Source organism: Callithrix jacchus, chromosome 18, assembly GCF_049354715.1.
Source record: "Callithrix jacchus isolate 240 chromosome 18, calJac240_pri, whole genome shotgun sequence".
Classification (NCBI taxonomy): Eukaryota; Metazoa; Chordata; class Mammalia; order Primates; family Cebidae; genus Callithrix; species Callithrix jacchus.
This window is the reverse complement of record NC_133519.1, coordinates 24,792,664-24,813,604: the sequence shown is the minus strand read 5'-3', so window position 1 is coordinate 24,813,604 and position 20,941 is coordinate 24,792,664. Positions and strand designations below refer to the sequence as shown.

The following is a 20,941-nucleotide window of genomic DNA, read 5'->3' as shown; positions in this document are numbered from 1 at the left end:
TATACTATATATTACATACTTTATATAATTATATACACATGGGTGCCTTTGTATAAAGTATTAATGGGTTCACAAAACTGTTAATGGCCTCCTTTCTGTAGGAGGTTATGGGAGGTACCCTTTTTTTATTCTTTACTTTCTATCCTTTTGAACTCTTGGAATTTTTTGCCAAGAGTGTTTATTGTTTTTCTCCTTATTGTTTAAGGAGAAAAATTAAAAGATGATTAATTTTTTTTAAAATCTATTTCAAACCCAGGTTTCCCTCTAGCTATTTTACTGTTGTCACCCCTTCACAATCAGACGTGAAATTATCTTTACTTCCTCATATTTCATTCATTTTCTCAACCCACTGAAATCTCATTTTTGTCCTCTTTTCTGAAATCTATCTTACCAAAGCCTCCGATTACCTCTAAATTCAGTTCCCAAAATCAGTGGCTACTATTAATCCACCTGTCTTGAGACCCCCTCTTTCCTGGTGTTTTGTGATGCTTGAATCGCCTGGTTTTTCTTTTCTCTCATATTCTTCCGTGTCTTTTGTCAGTTTTATAGCTTTAAATGTTAACATGCCTCCAGTTATGTTTTTAGGTTGTCTTCTCAGTATGCATGTTCTTTTTCACTATTCACATCTACCCCCACAAGGACCTCAAACTCAACTTATATAACACTTGATTTTATTTGTACTCTCACCTCAGCCTCCATCTTTAACCCAGTGTTTCAAGCCAGAAATGGGCAGTTGTCCTTGACTACCCTCTCCCTGATTCCTCCAGAATTTCAATCAAGGCCTATTTATTTACCTCCTAAATCTCTCTCAGAGCCATCTACTTCTTCCCATTTCTGTTAGTCTACTTCATTAACTTTACTCAGGTTACTATCATAATCAATGAACTGGTTTCTAATTCTTTCATTTTTTTCTCTCCACTCTCTGAGCAGTACTTTCTTTCTCTACTCCGTAGCCAAGGTAGTTTAACCTTGACACACATCTTACCATGTCATTCCCCATCTACCACCTAAAACCTTCCTATGTACATCCACTGTCCTGTGATCAAATTGAAATACCCACACATGACTTCAAGTCTGTGATCTCTCTCAAACCTCATTATTCACCAGGTCTCACCTGCTCCAACACCCCAGCCTCTTCTCCCTCCAACATCCATACTATGCTAGAGCCACATGGCTGAATTTCTTTCACTGTCTCAACACCACAGCCATGCATGCTCTCATACAGGCTTTTTCACATGCTATTTGTTTCTCAAGATCTCTTGACACTTCCACACCTGCATATAGTGAAATACACCCTAGCCCCATGAAGATGGTTACAACTTCGTGTTACTGTTTTCTCCAATAAATCTTCTCTAAACCCCCGCTACCTTAAAATCCTCTACTTAGTGCTCATAGAGCCTTTTTTGCATCTTTTTTCATAAGTGTTGTCACATTGTATTATAATGGATTGTTAACTCACTATAAATTGTGTGTGAATACATGAACCATGTTTTTCTTCTTCACCTTTGTTTTCCTTGCATCTACCTCTAGTATAGTACCTGACCCATAATGCATACCGGGTAATTACTGGTTAGATAGATGGATTCATATATATATTCATTTATTCAACCAAATGAGAAACTAATGAGAAAGCAAATCAGTTATGAGTTTGAGAATGATTAAAAAGTCCATGTTGCTGGGCTTGGTGGCTCACACCTCTAATCCCAGCACTTTGGGAGGCTGAGGCAGGCAAAAATTAGCTAGGAGTGGTGGTGCACACCTGTAATCCCAACTACTTGGGAAGCTGAGGCATGAGAATCACTTGAACCCAGGAGGTAGAAGTTGCAGGAGCCAAGATGGCACCACTGCACTCCAGCCTGGGTGGCAAGAGTGAGACTATGTCTTAAAAAAAAAAAAGTATCCAAGGTGATTCCCTCTCCAAGGGGACATCCAGTGCCCCTCTCAGGAAAGTAGCAACTTGGAATAGAATCTGGCATGCCTAAGGTCTTTGGGGAACAGGGATGCTTATTTCCTCTGCCTTCCTTGGCTGCCTACATGGAAAAAAAAAAAGTCAATGTTATTGAAAAAACTTCACCAGTTTTTTTCTCTCTTACCCTTCTTTTACCCATTACTTTTATGGCTATTATGAGACTAAAAATCTGTCAACTGAATTCAGAAACAAGGAAACAAAAGCTATAGTCTGTCTGTCCACTCTTACTGGTATGTTACTTGAGGTGGATTACGAGTTTGGTTTGATTCAGTTTGTTTTCAAAAGTTCAATATAATTGTGTTTATATTTAATTGGTTTAATAGGTACTAGTAGATTGTATTACATATGCAGTTTAAGAACAATAAAGATGTGTTATAACATAGTACAGTTTCTGTAAAGGAATTGTTCCCTAGGATCGATCATACTGGAGGCAAGTTGGATTTTCCACTCCCTAGAACACTTCTTAATGTTTATAATCTAGTCTTCCTTCTCTGTCTCCCTTCACTGTATGTATACATGTATATATATACCAAGTACAAAGTAGGTAAGGATATTTTTGTCTGTGTTGATACGTTTCTTTACCATGAGTTTTTCATTTGATTGACAACTCAGGCTAACAAATATCCTTCTTCATCATTACTAGCTGGTCCAATTAGATCATCCTGTCCTAGAGGCTGAGAGCAGGGAGAAATAAGACCTGCATGTTATGTTAACAGAAATAGCTTTTTAATGTGAGTGGTGTGGTACATATTTTTAAGCTAACGTAAAAATCAGTGAGAAGCAGTAGAGACCTAGTGGCTTTTTAACTACAGCAGGTAAACCAGTACAGCTGGTGCTGTTAAGATCCTCGGGGTGAACACATCTTTGCACATAAGTAGGGCTCTGGTGAATGAACTCTAATTTCTTTTTTTTTTTTAATCCAGAGAGTGAAACCTTTAAAATTATAATACAAGAAAGGATCCGCACTTTCAAATGAAAAACATTTGAATTGTTTTCACAAAATACCTAATTGGAAAATGATGAAATCCAGGGAGCAGATAAAGCTACATTTTTCCCAAAGTTAGAGCTCAAATTCAATTTTTTAAAAACTGATTAGACACTATGTAAACTTGCTGGCAAAGTATTAGGATACCCAGTTTTGTTAATTACTACCTAAGACATTTTCAAACAAGGTGAGTGCCTTAGGAATGCATACTGCTGAATACAACAATATGTTGCTGCACCCAGTTTACTGGCTGAGCTGTCTCTTTGGGAATTCACTGAAGCAGTCTGGAATCATAACTACCAAGCCAAGCAGAGACTCACCTGCACTGGAGTCCAGGATTTTATGTGGCAATAAGCATTTTTAATTAAAAGTTTCTCAATTCCTAAATTTGGAACTAAATCTGTAAACATGTGGCAGATTGAGCTAGCACCACCAAGCCTCATTGGAACTGTGAGGGAAATGTGGCATTTTAAAAAATTGGATGGTTAAGCTCAGAAAATCCAGCTGTGTTTTACTTAAAATTGCACTAATCAGTGTTATTTTATTCCCTTTTTTTCTTCACCAGTGTATCTGCTATTATGTGTGTGTTGGCTCCCCATCCGCCAGTGCTTCACTTTTATCTTTTAAGACTGACTTCACATAGGGATGAGGAGGATTCAAGCAATATAATACTTATTCACTGTAGTGAGTAATAGAAAGCCTCACCTGCCTTGTAGTTTATTTCTTAAATAAGTAGGGAGCAGCAGGTAATTTTCATCAGCAAAACAATTAGATTTTAACCATTACCTATCACATTGCTAGAGGTCTTGAAATTTACACAGAAATCAAGATTGTCTGATGACCTTAAGATAAAAATTTAAAGAATATGGTGTTCCTTAATTAGAAGTAAAATTGCCTCTGGGAAGCAGTTTTTCATTTAAATCAATACATGGTCTATGGAGCCCTGAATTATTCTTACATGGGTGTTTGAGATGATAGGTCAGTGTGGGAGCAGTCAGGGAGAGAACCTGGCCAGTAGTCAAGGGATTCACAGAGTCCACTTTCAAGGATGCGTTAGATTTCCTGATGAAGTCCATTATCGGATTGGACTGGGAATCTATTTTGAACTCATTATTCTCCCAGTAAATTCACATTCTGCTTTCCATTAGAGGAGTAAACTCTGGTGCCATGCAGGGCTCCTAAAACTCTACAGTTAGTAGATCTAAGAAAAATCAGTTCAGGAGGAGGTAAACATGATTTAGAGGAAACTTGGGGTTACTAATGCTATTATATTGAAATATTTGTACAAATAATGCCTCCCCTCCCCCAAACCATCCCCAGACTGTTTGATCTTCCTGTTTACTATATAATCCGGCTTCTCTGGGAATTACCTCTGTCTTCCTAGAGCTACTTTCTTTCCACTACAGGGAAGGCTTGCTTATTTATTCAATAATAATGTTGAACATATTAGTGACTTTGGTTTTTAATTCAGTACACACACACATAAAAATGCTAAAAAAAAAATGAGATTTTGAACTATGTATTAATTGAAATTTTAGTAACTAGGAAGAGTTTGGAGTTACAATTCCAAGTGGCCTGGTTTTAAATCCTCTTATGGCTACATTTGAAGTTAGACCTGAGTATCAAAATGAAACTTGTTTAGCACTGGAAATGCCATGAAAAAATACTTTTCACCATCTTTCTCTAAAAGACAAAAAATGTAACCCAGGTAAGTTTCTGTAAAATAATATCCTAGAAACTCACAATAGGCACTGTAAAGGAAACGGAACACATCTAAGAGAAAGATTTGTACTTGCAAGGTGGGATATAGGAAATAACTTCTAGTAGGGGCATGGGAATTGTATATGAAGCAAGCTAAATTTTCTCAAGTTAGTCCCTAATAGAGGTTTTACTTTTTATTTTTTATTTTGTATTTTTGGTAGAGAAAGAGTTTCACTGTGTTACCCAGGCTGGTCTTGAATTCCTAAACTCAAGTGATCCGCCCGCCTCAGCCTTTCAAAGTGCTGGGGATTATAGGCGTGAGCCACCTAGTAGAGGTCTTAATAAGAGATTATCTTCCATTCCCAGAGTTGGCTCAGTCTCTTTTCTATTGCCTTTTACTGAGAACTTGTCCATAGAAATGGATAGAAGCTTCACCATTCCTTCCTTTCTGTCTTAAAATAGTCACCTTTGCCATGTTTGCAGAGCATACCCCTTGAGTTATTCAAGCCATAGCTGCTTCTTGCTGCCTTCCAGCTCTAATCTCCTTATAGGTGTAGCACCATGGCAACAGACCCAGCCTAGAGCCCAGGTGCCTTGTTTGTTACCTGAGGGGCTAGGTACAGCCTGAAGAAACAGAAGGAATATTACCTATCTTGCAAATTGTTTGGATAGATGAATCTTGATCTTGTTGTTTTTGTGTTTCTGTTCTGCTTCTATGGAAGACTTGAAATAACACCTGGAAAACATTTATTCAAAGATGTCATCAGTAACCAAAGGCAACAAAGAAGCCATCTTCTATTGGTTCTCATCTTCTAAACAGAGAGTTGTTTTCTGACATATAGTTCAGAAAGTGACTTGCTATACCAGGACATGTGGCACCGATATGATTTGGGGTTGCACTGCCAGGTGGCTCTACCATTGTTTCATGTAGGTAGACATTTATTTTGTTTGAAATAAAATTCATTTATGCTTTAGAAAATTTTCCTAGAGAATTTAAAAAACAAAAGTAAGCGTTTGTCTTGCCTCCTTCTGTTTTAAACATGCCTTAATCTTTCCTGTTGAGAAGCTCACCCTAGAGTAGGAGAGGATTTTTCCTTCCAGCAACTCCTCCTGAGAAAAATGGGCTAGAATTGTTGTTTTGTTTAAGATTACAGTGTCCAGTTTCCTAAACCAGCCTTCCCATGTAGCATATTGGGAACGATTATAAGTAAAGTACAATCTTAACATTTAATTATAGTTGATGTACTATATTTACAGTACATAACATGTCATTGTCTTATACATAGAACAAAGGGAAATAAATATGGAGCTTACATTGTTGCATTTTTCTTTCTTTTTTAGTTTTTTTAATTAAAAAAATTTTTTTGCTCTTACCCAATATCAGCAGAAAAATAAACATTTTCATATTTTTCAGATACAAAACATTAGATATCATTTGTCCCTTTTGTGCATACTTTATACTATCAGCAAGAAATATAAATGTTGACTCTTACTTTAAAAATTACTGAATATCAGAACACATGTTTTGAATCCTAAACTTTAAATGGTGGCTGATGTGTGTGTGTGTAAAGAAGAACTAAAATCCTTATAAGCTTAATATGTTTCTTATTTTATGGAATGTGATTAAACACTCTTAGAATAAAAGTACATGGGAAAAGGCAACCTTAGTGCTAGTTTCCTATATTTTTTTACTTTATAATTTAACTAAAAGCTTCTCTGGCATTAAATACTTAAGTTCCTTTTAATGTTAATGTGGTTATTTCAAGGAATTAAATGAAGCTGCTTATTTAATGTGTTTTATAAAAACAATTGTCTTTAAACAAGGCATTTCTTTTCATCCTTATTACTGAGTACTTCTGCTTGAAATATATGTATGTAACTCTGGGTGTTTCATTCAGTAGGTACTGTAATTATTGAGTCAAACTGCATGGCCATCCAGTTTGGGATTCAAGAATATTGTACTTCATATGTTTGACTCCTTTAATTCTTTCAAGAGGAAGGCAGTGAAGTACTGGCTCTTGTAGTGACAAGAGTCATGATTCCTAGCATTCTTCTTATAAACAACTAGGAAACAAAATCAGCTGGGATGACTGAATGGTGTTGACGAAGATTTCTAGACGAAAGTTTGGGCTTTATTTTTTCCATGGTGGGAGGTTTCCTCAAGGAATTTTATTCTTTATTCGTATTTATACAGTAATGCATGTATAGAACCAAAAGCCTACCAGAAAAGAATTCTATATTGAGATGGAAATCTCCATATAGGGACTTTTGAAAGACAAGTCCTTGTGCTAAAAAGTTTAGCTTTGACTCTCTGTGTGAGTGAGTGTGTGCGTGTGTGTGTGTGTGTGTGTGTGTTGTGCCAAAGTAGAAAGAAACAAAATGAAGATTCAGCCACTACTATTTTGTCAGTGATATAAAAGGATAAAGCTATAGCATGAAAACAAAAATAAATAATTTGTCTTTTGGCAATACCTTTGCATAAGAAAGAATATATAAGATAACCTTAAAGAGTTTATGTTTCTCCATCTTCCAAAATAGGAATGAGAATAAAAAACAATATCTGTAATGGGCTTTGATGCTCACTGAAGACAAGTAAAAGTATAGTATATTTTTATGCCTTATTGAAAAAAAGTGTGTGTGCACTCATATAAATATAGAGAGAGAATATGTTTGCCACATAAATGATTATTATTACTGTTATTATAGATTAACTGTTAATTTGTTCGTCATTTGTTTCTTCCCTTAGGCTTTTGTATATTTATTGTTGTCCTCCATTGCATTAGACCTTCATTTCCTTGCTGGCCAAATTATATTACCTTAAATATCTTTTTCTACATTTAGGTCTCGTGGGCTGCCTAAACTAAAAGAGTCACGTTCCCATGAATCCTTGCTAAGCCCATGCAGCGCAGTGGAATGTCTGGATCTTGGTAGAGGGGAACCTGTATCAGTGAAACCACTGCATAGTAGCATCCTTGGACAAGACTTCTGCTTTGAGGTAAAAATAAAGTGTAGAAAACAAGGAAGAGTAGTTAAACAACAATTGAATTTTTTTATCCAGTAATTTTGTTATTTCATTACTGTGCCATTGGTGATTTAATTAACTGGGTTTCAGTTGCTAGAAAGTACTTACAGGGAAAAAATTAGAAATCTACTCACCAAATCACATTTGCAATTAAAGTTATTAATGATAGCTTTGCATTCCTTTTGGCCTTGTCTCCTTTCAATAAAATTGGATTCTTAGTACATTTTCATCAGGGAACAAGACTAACAATAACATTATATTAGTATATTAATTTTTAGTATTGGTAAGGATGTCACTTATTATGTTATTTTTCTAACCACAGCGTGAGTAGTTCAAGATCTGAGACCATGTTTTTCTTATCTATCCATTCATCTATCCATCCATCCATCCATCCATCCATCCTAATTCCAGGGCATTTTGACGTGTGTCTTGTTTATTTTTGAAATCCCCAGTACCTAGCCCAGACCTGGGCACATTGCAAGTACCTAATTTTTGAATAAACAAAATTGCAGCTATCATAAGGTGATTTCTTCCTTCCAAATATATACTACTGGCCAGTTACAAGTAAAATTCAAAAACTATATATACATATATTGATACATACATAGAATTACAAGGGCTGGGATTTGATTAATTAACAAGAACTTACTAAGTGACTAGGGATAAGTCCTATGCTAGATGTTGTAAAGTCAAAAGATATTTGGTTCCTCTTCTTATGGACCAGTACTGTCCAAAAGAAATACAGTACAAGCTGGATGTGTAACCTAAATACTATCATTTCAACATGTTCACTAATAGAGAAATGGTTTCCCTTTTTTTTTTTTTTTTTTAGACTAAAGCTTCAAAATCTAATGTGTGTTTATACTTACAGCATATCTCAGTGTGGAATAGCTATATGAGGCTAGTAGCTGCTGTATTGGACAGAGCATATAATCTGATCGGATTTATTAGGTTGTGGCCAGAGATCGAGTTAATAAGGGAGCAAACTTCAGCAGTTTGAGCAGGCCATTTATTGGTGTTCTTTTTATAAAAATCAGTTGAACTTTCCCATATTTGTGGAACTCAGTTCATTAGGCTGTATACCAAGCCCAGAGTTAGGTACTAGGTATATAACAACCTATTTTATTTTTAAAGGACTGTGTTAATAGTGGTCAGGCTAACCTAATAAATGACTAGAAATCAACAGGCTAGTTGCCTAGTGGAGGAAAAATGGGTTCCAAAGATAGTAATTCAGTATTAGTAACTTCAATATTATTTAATATCCTTCTATAATATAGTGAAGACAGTCTCAAGAAATCTGATAAACTGTTTCAGAAACTCTCATCCTATTATCTCAGCACTTTGGGAGGCGGAGGTGTGTGGATCACGAGGTCAGGAGTTCAAGACCAGCCTGGCCAATATGGTGAAACCCCGTCTCTACTAAAAATACAAAAATTAGCTGGGCATGGTGGCATGCGCCTGTAGTACCAGCTACTCAGGGGGTTGAGGCAGAAGAATCGCTTGAACCCAGGAGATGGAGGTTACAGTGAGCTGAGATTATACCACTGTACTCCAGCCTGGGTGACAGAGCAAGACTCCGTCTCACAAAAAAAAAAAAAAGAAAGAAAAGAAACTCATCTTCTATTACCTGTTTTTTATTAACTCAAAGTTGAACATATTCATTTACAGCTAATTTAAGGTATTGCCTAATATTTAATTTTTATTTTTCTGAACCGTAGGCCAGTTTTAGTTTCCTCAGCTGAATTTAAAATGGTCTTTGTTCTCATACCTGGAAATGGATGTGGATGCTACCTAAGCAAAAAGCAGATATAGATGTAAATATAGGTATCAGAAAACTAGCAAAGATCATCTTAATTTCTTATAGTATGATTTGGGTTCACAGCATATCTCTAACTCACAACTTTGCATTCCTTTTGGCCTTGTCTACTTTCAATAAAATTTGACTCTTAGTACATTTTCATTAGAGGATGAGACTGACAATAACACTAAATTAGTATATTAATTTTTTAGTATTGGTAAGGATGTTGCTCATTATATTATTTTTCTACCACAGCACAAGTAGTTCAGGATCTGAGGCCATATTTTTCTCATCCATCCATCCATCCATCCATCCATCCATCCATTCATCCATCTGTCCTAATTCCAGGACATTCTGACCTTATCATTTAAGAGTTAGAGGTATGCTATGAACCCAAATAATAGAGCCCTGAAATCCAATGTTTTCCCTTTTTTTTATGTCTAATTTTTATGTTGAAGGTTACCTACTTAAGTGGAAGTAAATGCTTTAGCTGTAACTCTGCTTCTGAGAGAGATAAGTGGATGGAAAACCTTCGCAGGACAGTTCAACCTAATAAGGTAATAGTGGCTTTGAGTATCTAAAAATATGTGTAACTTTGTAAGCAGTTAGTTGATAGAAAGTAAATGTGTAGTAATACCTTAATTTGTCTACAGCTTGAGATTTTTAAAGCACATTTATATGTTATGCCATTTGTAGTAAGCCATTATTGTATTGCTATAAAGAAATACCTGAGACTGGGTAATTTATCAAGAAAAGTGGTTTAATTGGTTCACAGTTCTGCAGGCTTTACAGGAAGCATGATGCTAATATCTGCTCAGCTTCTAGGAAGGCCTCAGGAAATTTACAGTCATGGCAGAAGCCAGAGCAGGAGCAGGCACATCACATGGTGAAAGCAGGAGCAAGCGAAAGAGAAAGTGTGTGTGTGTGTGTGTGTGTGTTGGAGTGATTTGGGGGAAAGGTGCCATGCACTTTTAAGCCACCAGATCTCACATGAACTCAGTATCACAAAGATAGCACCAAACCATGAAGAATCTGCCCATGATCCAAACACCTCCCACCAGTCCCCACCTCTAACTTTGGGAATTACAATTCAACATAAAATTTGGGCAGGGACAAATATCCAAACTGTATCATAATTTTAAGCTAAAAGTAGTCTTACTGCAGATATTGTCATGGTTTTACCAGTGTGATAAAAGGACTCTGAAAAGTTAAGTGAATTGGCCATGTCAGAAGTTAGTACATGGTAGAAGAAGGGCTAGAATATGAGCTTCGTAACAGTTTATCTCTTTTATTTGCAGAAATTAGCCTGGTTATATGAAAACTTACCATTACAAAATATTTTCTTAACCCAAGTAAATTAAATAGAATGAGCCAGATATAATATATAATTCTTCAAGATTTTAATACATTCTTATTTAGAGCTTGCTCTTAACCTAAGCAATGAGATAGCAATCCCTTTCATTATTTGTTGACTCCCCTTAATAGAGTACCTAATCAACCTTGCCAACTTAAGAAAAAAAAATGTTTTTTTCTGCAATGTCAGCTCTGAAATTCAACTTTGTTGCCTCTATAGGACAATTGCAGGCGAGCTGAAAATGTTCTTCGTTTATGGATCATTGAAGCTAAGGACCTTGCCCCTAAAAAGAAATATTTCTGCGAACTGTGCCTTGATGATACCCTCTTTGCTCGTACAACCAGCAAGACCAAAGCAGACAATATTTTCTGGGGTGAACATTTTGAATTCTTCAGCCTTCCACCTCTTCATAGCATCACAGTTCACATTTACAAGGATGTGGAAAAAAAGAAAAAAAAGGACAAGAATAATTACGTAGGGCTAGTCAACATCCCCACTGCCAGTGTGACTGGTCGCCAATTTGTAGAAAGGTGGTACCCAGTGAGTACACCTACACCCAACAAAGGAAAGACAGGAGGACCTTCTATTCGTATTAAATCACGTTTCCAAACTATCACCATTCTGCCTATGGAACAATACAAAGAATTTGCAGAATTTGTCACCAGCAACTACACCATGCTGTGTTCTGTCCTTGAGCCAGTAATTAGCGTGAGAAATAAAGAGGAGTTAGCTTGTGCCTTAGTGCACATTCTTCAAAGTACTGGCAGAGCCAAGGTAAGTGGAAAGGGAGATTGCAGTGCCTGAAATCTCTTCCTGACCTTTTGCAAAGAAACAAAGATATGGTTACTGTAGAAACCCAAATTAGAGAAATGTGCTTTACTGTTGGTCAAAACAAGAAAAGGAAGAATTAAGAAGAATTCTATTAGATCCAGAAAAGATAAAAATTATAAAACTAAACAAGTAAAATGGAGAGACCAACAAAAATTTATTGTTGCATTTGCATGAAACATAGATACTACAGCCAAATCTTTACTATCTGACAAAATAAATGGTAGGATTGGCATGATAACCCTACAGTGTGTTCAGTGTTCTTTAGTTCTAGAGTGTTGTATGGTGGTTTTCTTCCTCACTGTATTTTGTTTAAGATTAACTGATGACTTTATCTTCTAGGCACAGAAAGAGGTATTCCAGAAGCATGTTGGGTATTAGCAAGAGTCTTCATGGGATTAAAATCTATATTTAGAATAAAAATACCAAGGGATATTATAAAATTGGTAGCTGTTTCATGATAGACTTCTTATTTCACCTTGGGTAGAAGTAAAAACTCAGGAAGGTTTTTTTTTTTAAAAGGAGAAATATGCTGGTTGTAGGAAAAACAAAAACCAGTTGAGAAAAATCTTTGACCTGTGAGGCATATTCACTTAACGAGGCAGAGTTGCCATTATACTGTATGCAAACTGGTCATGATAAAATTATATCTCAGATCTAAAGAAATTCACAGCTAGAATAATGTATTTAGAACCAAACAAAGTACTATTACTATTTATTGATATCTCAGAGTATATAAATATTCTAAGTTATTAGTCTCTTATCTGCCTTTCTATGAATTATAACTTTTGTGCTTAAATTTACTAATGATAATCTTGGGCATTCTGTCATTTAAAAAGCTTATAAGTTTGGAATGAGGTATCACTGAAATTTTGATTTTCTATTTTTCAGTTGCTCAAGGTTCAGAATATACATAAGACTTTCTAAATGACTTAATATTGATTTACATACATTTTAGGTACAATGAACACCTATTTAAAATGAAAAAGTTTAGTAAGTTTTGACCCATTTTGCACCCATTGAAACCACCTTCATGATCAAGATACAGAATGTTACTGTCACCCCCAAAAGTTTCCTCCTGTCTCTTAGCATTAAGTTTAATAGTGATTCCTAAGTCCACAATTCTTTTATACTGTTAAGCTGCCCCAGAGTAAGTCCCATTGATGTTTAAAATGCTTAATTTTAAAGTAAAAGTAAATCAGCATATTCTCCCTATTTTGGCATTTGGAGCCTTAGAAGTATCCAATAATTATATAGCATTCAAAATATATGATGTTATCACATTTCAAACTGAACAACCAACATTGAACATTATAACAAATTCTTCAAGACTGTTGAGGAATGAAGCAGCTGTTTCTTTATTTCTCCTTATGCTATCCTTCCGGATGAATGGATGCATGGATGGGCAGACAGCCAGCCTAGAAAATGACTTCAAGTGTTGAGTTCAGTAGATTCTACATTGATACTGTGGAATTTGTAACTGTCATATATTGAACACCTAATATATGCCAGAAATAGTTAGGCACTGGAGATATGGTGGTAAACAAAAACAGAAACTGGTTTTCTGGAGAAAATAGATATTAATCAAGTAATTACAGAAATAAATGTGATTACAGTGAGAATTGCAGAGGATAAAAAGAGAGATGATACTATGAAAGGGAGCAAAGGGAGCTGACTAATAGAGTTCAGGGGCAATGTTAATCAGGGAAGCCTTCACTGGGGAAATTATGTGAACTAAAATCCAAAGGATCCCAGGAATGAGCTACGTTAACAGTGGGAGTGGAAGCAAGGGTAGGAGCATAGCAGAACTAAGAACCGTATTTGAAAAAAAAGGCTTTGTGGTGAACAGAGAACATTGTGTGGGTTAGAAAGGGCTTGGCATATTAAAGGACCTAAAAAGAAAAGGTACAAGGCTTGAAAGGTAAACAGAAACCAGAAAATATAGGGACTTGTGGATCGCATGCAGAATTATGGCTTTATCAAAAGTGCAATGGAAAATCTTTGAAAGAATTTTAAACGTAGGGATAGTAACCCCTAAGATTTTATCCTGAGTGCTTTTTTCCTTTCAGATAAATCTGGTAGCTTTAGCTTTAAAGCAGCATTTCCAGGGTGTCTGATATTTCAGCAGTCTCTTCTAATGTATATTATTTATTCAGTTGCCTTCTGCTTGATTGAACATTTTTCTGCCAGGATTTTCTGACTGACTTGGTGATGTCTGAGGTGGATCGTTGTGGAGAGCATGATGTCTTGATCTTCAGAGAGAACACTATTGCCACCAAATCTATTGAGGAATACCTCAAGTTGGTGGGACAACAGTATCTTCATGACGCACTGGGTATGAAAGAGAAAAACATCTATTTTCTTTTCTTTACCTTTCGATTTTAAGATACTTCAACCTCATGAGACAAATGAATTGAGCTCAAATTCTGCATGTTATTTAGTTCTAGCTGATTCAAGTGTTAAGGTTTGAATTGTGGCTGTAAGAAGTCTTTGCAGTACTCATCAGTGAGAAATAACAACAATAAATGTAGAAACCGAAACCCTGTCAACATACACTGCCTCCCCCGGTCCTCAACTTCATGATTCTGGGATGCACAGTAATATCAGCATTGTCCACTGATAGATCTGAGGTGGTCTGTTTTCCCCAAAGTGTTAGGTGTTTATATGATGATATAAATATATTACCTAGTCTTGAGAGTGTTACCCTGACATTTGTTATCATGTATGCAAAACTCTAAGTGAAGAAACTCTTGCCACTTCCCACAATTCCCCCAGAGATTTCTGCCTTTGAAGTATCTAGAATGTTTAACATAACTAATTTTCATCCAATCAGTAGTTCTTGCTCACTAGACTACACACTTGTAGTTCCAGATTTGATCATGAAGTTAAGGCATTAACCACTACAGTAAGGCTCTAGCTGATAGAATTGTCAAACTTTCTCTGTGAAATACATTTGTATTCACAGAGAAATACAAATGTATTTGTAGTTTAAAGGTTACTTCAAAACAGACATTGAGCAAGAGCAGACATTGAGATAAGAATTAGCATGGGGAAAAGGACCCATGAACAAAAAGACGTAAAGTTGGGACAGAACCAGGAAAATGTGGAATAAAACCATTTAGCTGGAAAAAGACATGAAAGAAAACATGAACAACAAACAAAAAGATTAGACAATAATTAGAACCAAATTGTGAAAGCCTCAAATGCCTGAATGAGGATTTAAAGTTTACAGTAATCATTGGAGAGCCACTGAAACTTGTAAGCAGGTTGTTTTCAGTGGAATTAACTTAACAGACTGATTAAGATGGGTTTTGGCCAGGCATGGTGGCTCTCATCTGTAGTCCCAACTACTCTGGAGGCCAAGGGAAGAGGATTGCTTGAGCCCAGGAGTTTGAGGCTGCAGTGAGCTATGGTCACATCACTGCATTCCAGCCTGGGTGACAGAGAAAGACCTTGTCTTAAACAAGTTGGTGAAGAGCCAGGCGCGGTGGCTCACGCCTATAATCCTAGCACTTTGGGAGGCTGAGGCGGGTGGATCACGAGGTCAAGAGATCAAGACCATCCTGGTCAACATGGTGAAAACCCGTCTCTACCAAAAATAGAAAAATTAGCTGGGCATGGTGGCATGTGCCTGTAGTCCCAGCTGCTTGGGAGACTTGAGGCAGGAGAGTTGCTTGAACCCAGGAGGTGGAGGTTGCGGTGAGCTGAGATCGCGCCATTGCACTCCAGCGTGGGTAACGAGCGAAACTCCGTCTCAAAAAAAAAAAAAAGTTGGTGGCTGAAAGCTGATTAGTTAAGAAGCCATTGTAGGCTGAGCGCTGTGGCTCACACCTGTAATCCCAGCAATTTGGGGGGCCAAGGCAGGCAGCTCACCTAAGGCCAGGAGTTGGAGACCAGCCTGGCCAACATGTTGAAAACCTGTCTCTACTGAAAATACAAAAATTAGCCAGTCATGGTGGTGGGCACCTGGAATCCCAGCTATTAGGGAGGCTAAGGCAGGAGAATTGCTTGAACCTGAGAGGCAGAGGTTACAGTGAGCCAAGATTGCATCATTGCACTCCAGCCTGGGTGACAAGAGCAAAACTCCTTTAAAAAAAAAAAAAAGCCATTGTAGTAAGAAATAATGAGACTCAGTCTCTGAATGAGGGTAATAATGCAAGTAAGAATAGAGAAGATGGATCTGAGAAGTATTAAAGTTGAACTGATAGAACTTGGCAAAATTTTCAGTTTGTGAGAACAAATATTACAGAGAATTGTGGGGTTTTGTGAGTGACTGGGGGGATGATGAGATTCCTGACAGGAAACCACAGAATTAGTAGACATGAAACAGGAAATTTTGTATATATTCAATTTGAAGTTCTAGTAGGAAATCTCAGGGGTTTTAGGTAGGAAATCTAAGCAGATCACCTGTCTAGCTGGCTGTTGGAAATTTGGGACCAATTTACACATGTGGAGAGGTTAAATGAAGCTGTAAGATTACCAGAGCAGAAAGTGAACAAGGCCAAAGATAGATCTTAGAGTGCACCTGAGTTTATCATATAGAATGAAGAAGAATCGGAGAAGTGATAAGAGAAAGAGAGCATCCAAAAAAGAAAGAAAACCAGGAAAATATTGAGTCCTAGATAACAATAGAGAGCATGATTAAAGTCAGAAATTATGGAAGGTAAAAAAAAGAATGGATATTGCATTTGGTACCTTAAATGTCACTGGTGATGGCTCACACTGGTTTCAGGAAGAAAGGAGCCAGGCTGTAAGGAATAAAGAGTGAGTCCCCAGTCAAGCAACAGGATCACTGTGTTTACATGAAGCAGACACATTGTAGTAGCTACTACAATTGGTTTCTGCTCTGAAGTAGATTTTTTGTCTTCCTGCTTGTCTTCATATTTTTTCTCTAATCCTGTAGACTTAAAATGGTACAAAAAGCTTAAGAAAAGTACAAAGAGATTTATAGTGTCATTTACATAAAGAGCTTATTACAGTCATCAATTATATCTCATGGTTTGCTTTAATGATTTGTATTTCATTATAAAAGGCTACCCCCCCCCCAAAAAAAAAAACATTCAAACAGTATTCTCCATTCCTTGGACATAGGGGTGAATATTTACTGACTACCTGCCTCTTTGAAATCAAATATTCATACTTTAAAATTCAGTGTGCCAAACAGGATTTCTGAATGAAATGATTTCCAAAATGGAAAGTGGGTACCAGTCCTGTGATAGGACAGTGAATGATTAAATGGCTGATGGGCTCAATGAGGCATGAAAATTAATTCAGTGGACATGGGAAGAAATTCAAGTAACCCCTCAGAAATCTCTGTAATAATATTTATAATGCAAGTAGTAAAAACGGCTGCTGCCTCTAAGCGCATAAACAATTAATTAGTAAGCTTCTTCAGGATAGTGGCTATATTGTCTTCTCATTAAAGTTTTGCTGTATTTCATATACTTTGGGCAGAAAATAGGTACTGTTTCCAGACTGCTTGAATAATTTTCAGAGAGAATTGATTTTAAAAATTGCCAGTAATATTGTACAATGTCTGTCTGCTTTTTAGTCAGTCTTTATCTTAATTAAAGCATTTCTCTTTCTGCACAGACTCTGCATTGTTTAGACTTAAATCTTCCATCTGTTTTCCCATTTTATCTTTCTGATTGAAATCAGATTGCACATTGGTATCCTGTGACACACAGGAAATACTATCTGTGAAATATACAAAAGAAAGCCCAGAAAAGACCTGATTTCCACTTTTAGTGGTGGAGGCAAATTCCTTTCAACAGTAACATGTTCATACTTGTTGACTTACTCATACAGGTGAAATTTTTATGCTGGATGGTAATGAGTTAATGATTTACACAGAAAATACATCATAGAACATCTGGGCACAAACTTAACATGTAAACAACATAACAAGCAACCCTTTTGGCTCTGGTGTTTTTCAAATGCAAGGAGGCAAACTTAAATGGGTTTTTTAATCTGTCTTGGTAATTTTAATCAAGTAAGCAGACTTCTAGTTACAAATCAATAAAAGCCTCTCCTTTCAATATGGGTCATTCTGCATGCTAAAACATTGGTTATTGTTTCAACAGTTAAAATAATATTTTTCTATTTTGGAGCATTTAAAATATGTCATAATCAGAGACAAAAACTTTTTAAGCTGGTGCTGTAGAAATTAATTTACTTCTGAGTCCTGGAATTATTTATCTGGCTCTTTTCTTGAAGAATAAAAGAAAAATATTGTTAATATTCATATTCTTTGTTAATCTTATTTTTTCCTTCAAATACACATAACCTAAAAGAACTCACTAAACAGAATATTTAGGATACATGTGTAAAGTTTAGCCAGCTTTTACATGGGATGTTTGACACTGATTTCTTAGTTTTAAATTTAGGTACTCTTTCAAGGAAGTACATTTGTGGGAACACATAGCACAGGAGACATAGAGAACATGTTGAATACATGTCTTGTAACATTTTAAAAAGGCTTTTACTAGTTTTAGCCATTTCACTTGACAAAAAATTATTTAAAAGTTGCATGATTTGTACATTAAAATACGTTTTGTATGGCACTCCTACTAAGAGCCAGGTACCATATTAGATGGTTTTCATACATTATGTCTGTTCCTCGCCGCAACTCTACGGGGTGGTTTCCCCATTAACACTATTTTACAAATAAGACAGCTGAAACTCGGACTAATTAAGTGACCTTTCCAGGCCCCACAGTCAGTTAAATGATGGATCCAGGATTTGAGCCTAGATTTCTCTGACCTCAATGCCTTTAATTTTTCTGTACACCACTTTCCTTTGCATACCACATTGTTTCCTGTTCCGTAAGCATTTTTCCTCAAAATTATCACTTCTCATTCTGTGTCACAGATATTTTTAAAAGCTTTCATTTATCTGCATACTAACCACTTTGATAGAAATGTTCTTTCTGTTGCTGCTGCTACTTAGTTTTGCAGGCATTATTGTTCAGTTTCTTGAAGTGTGTTATGACTACCCTGAACCTCAAGTAATAAAAGCATATTTGGGAGGAGATTTGAAAGATCCACTCCTCCTTCATAAAGACCATTAAAAAAAAGAATACATACTGCCATCTCTGATAAATATTTATTGAACACCTATAACATTTTGGGAGCTATCAGAAGAGTCAAGATTTGAACATGAATAGAACCTAGTATCTAACCTCCAAAGGTACTCATCCTAGAAATGAAAGAAACACAGTGTAAAATATGAAGTAGTCAAAGATGTACAAGGTATGGTGTGTGCTAGAGGATAAACAGGTAAGGTAGGAATTTGTTCTTTCAGGGAATAATGGGTTTATCTTCATAGAGCATAGGCTATGTGAACAGAGCTTCTAAATGAAATTTATATGGAAAAGTGTATACAGATTATATAAGGAGATCTGCTATAATATTGTACAATGTTGAATGACTGTCTCTTCTACAAGAGGTTAGCATAGAGATCCTTACTTGCATCTGTGTTTGGCACCAACATTAGCACTTAAAACTTTCAGTGGGCTATTCAGTCAAGCTTGGGTCGTGTTCTACTAGAATAACGATAATAGTCACCTCAGTAGAGCATGGCTTAAAACAGATAACAAGTTTTTCCTAATTAAACATATATTTAGTTTCAGTTGATACTATATTGCTTAAAGTAGTATCATTACCATTTTTATAAATACTGTGATGATGATGATGGTAGTGATTGCTATTATTCCACTTCCAGGATAAGAAAAATAAACATGATACGTAGAATGTAGCAACTCATGGGTTCCAAAGCAGTGACCCTTCATAGGGCATCTTTTGTGCCCTCCATGTCAGAGCTAGAAAAGAATTCCCATTATACATTTTAGGACAGAAATCATAATCCTTTTATTCTATTCAGGAAGACACTATTTATAGTTATACTGTCATTTTCTCTCTTCAAATAGGGGAATTTATCAAAGCTTTGTATGAGTCAGATGAGAACTGTGAAGTGGATCCCAGCAAATGTTCATCTAGTGAACTGATAGACCATCAGAGCAACCTGAAAATGTGCTGTGAGCTGGCTTTTTGCAAGATCATCAACTCTTACTGGTGAGCTTATCTCATCCTCTGCCTGTGAAACTTTAATTTTTTCATATAAAAGTCATCACAATGTTAACTATTATTTTACAACCAAAGGGGAGGGTCTTGGGGAAAAATTGAAAGTTTCCCTAATACGGTCCCATCCAAAATTGAAATATTTATTGTAAGCAGAAGTACTTTTGATCTGGCTATCTATATAAATATAATCTCTCCTCAGAATATTAGTACTATAGCCTCTAATATCAAAGGTATTTATTTTGCTTTCTAAAATATTTACTAGTGTTGAACAGATGTGTTCATGAATTTTGATCATTGCTGTAACTCCAGCAATTGGTGAAATTTTGAAGATTTTTGATGAACAGTCTTTAGAGAGATTATACTAAACCAGATGGTTTAGTCAGGAGCCTCATGCCATTTTCCCACTTTGCAAAACTAAATTTAAACTAATCCAGAGTTTTGTAGCCTTGGGTTTCCAGTCTCCATCTGGCCTCTGTGAATTTTCCACCCCCTCTCAGCCATGAGTCAGGTAAAACCTCATCCCAGAATTTCTACTAGGTCCTCCTCCCAGCCTGACTCTTAAGCAGAGATACATTGTGTCAAGGTGGAATCACTTGGGTGGGTTCTGGTACTTCTGTGTTTAGAGGTTTCAGTACTTTTTTCCTTCCCTAGTGTTTTCCCTCGTGAGTTGAAAGAAGTGTTTGCATCATGGAAGCAGCAGTGCCTGAACCATGGCAAGCAAGACATCAGCGAGAGGCTCATTAGTGCCTCTTTATTTCTCCGTTTTCTGTGTCCAGCCATTATGTCTCCAAGTCTTTTCAACCTTATGCAGGAGTATCCTGATGACCGCACATCTCGGACTCTAACTCTTATTGCCAAGGTCATTCAGAACCTGGCCAACTTTGCCAAGTAGGTGATACTTTGTAACCACTTTAAAAACACAGTTTAAAAAAATACTTGAGGCCTAAAATTTGGATGAGAATTGGGAGCCCCATCACTCATGTTTCATTGTGGTATTAATAAACATAGCAAAATATTGGAAACAACTTAAATAATCACTTCATAGAAGAATGGTTAAGTAATCTATAATACATGCATTCAATGGAATATTTGCAGGCACTACAAACTGTTTACCAAGACTATCCAATAATATAGAACATGAAAATAAAATTATATTAAATGAAAAGTGCTGATAAAATACTTTAGTAGAAAAAAAGGGCAGAA

At 36.3% G+C, this 20,941-nt stretch overlaps 1 protein-coding gene and 1 non-coding gene across 15 annotated transcripts in view; both read left to right on the top strand.

The window, feature by feature from the left end:
* The window catches only part of RASAL2 (RAS protein activator like 2), a 385,295-nt gene that overhangs the window by 331,053 nt on the left and 33,301 nt on the right, over nt 1-20,941 (top strand). For all 14 annotated transcript variants that reach the window (XM_002760332.6, XM_008984955.5, XM_008984954.5 and 11 more), the window contains 6 exons: nt 7,497-7,650; nt 9,934-10,032; nt 11,049-11,603; nt 13,848-13,992; nt 19,585-19,729; nt 20,390-20,626. In XM_002760332.6, the coding sequence (XP_002760378.3) occupies nt 7,497-7,650; nt 9,934-10,032; nt 11,049-11,603; nt 13,848-13,992; nt 19,585-19,729; nt 20,390-20,626 (1,335 nt within the window). The remainder of the gene's footprint in view (nt 1-7,496; nt 7,651-9,933; nt 10,033-11,048; nt 11,604-13,847; nt 13,993-19,584; nt 19,730-20,389; nt 20,627-20,941) is intronic.
* Nucleotides 1,899-2,038, top strand: LOC118149343 (small nucleolar RNA SNORA67). Its single transcript, XR_004736727.1, has one exon. It is a non-coding gene; the product is annotated as a small nucleolar RNA SNORA67 (small nucleolar RNA).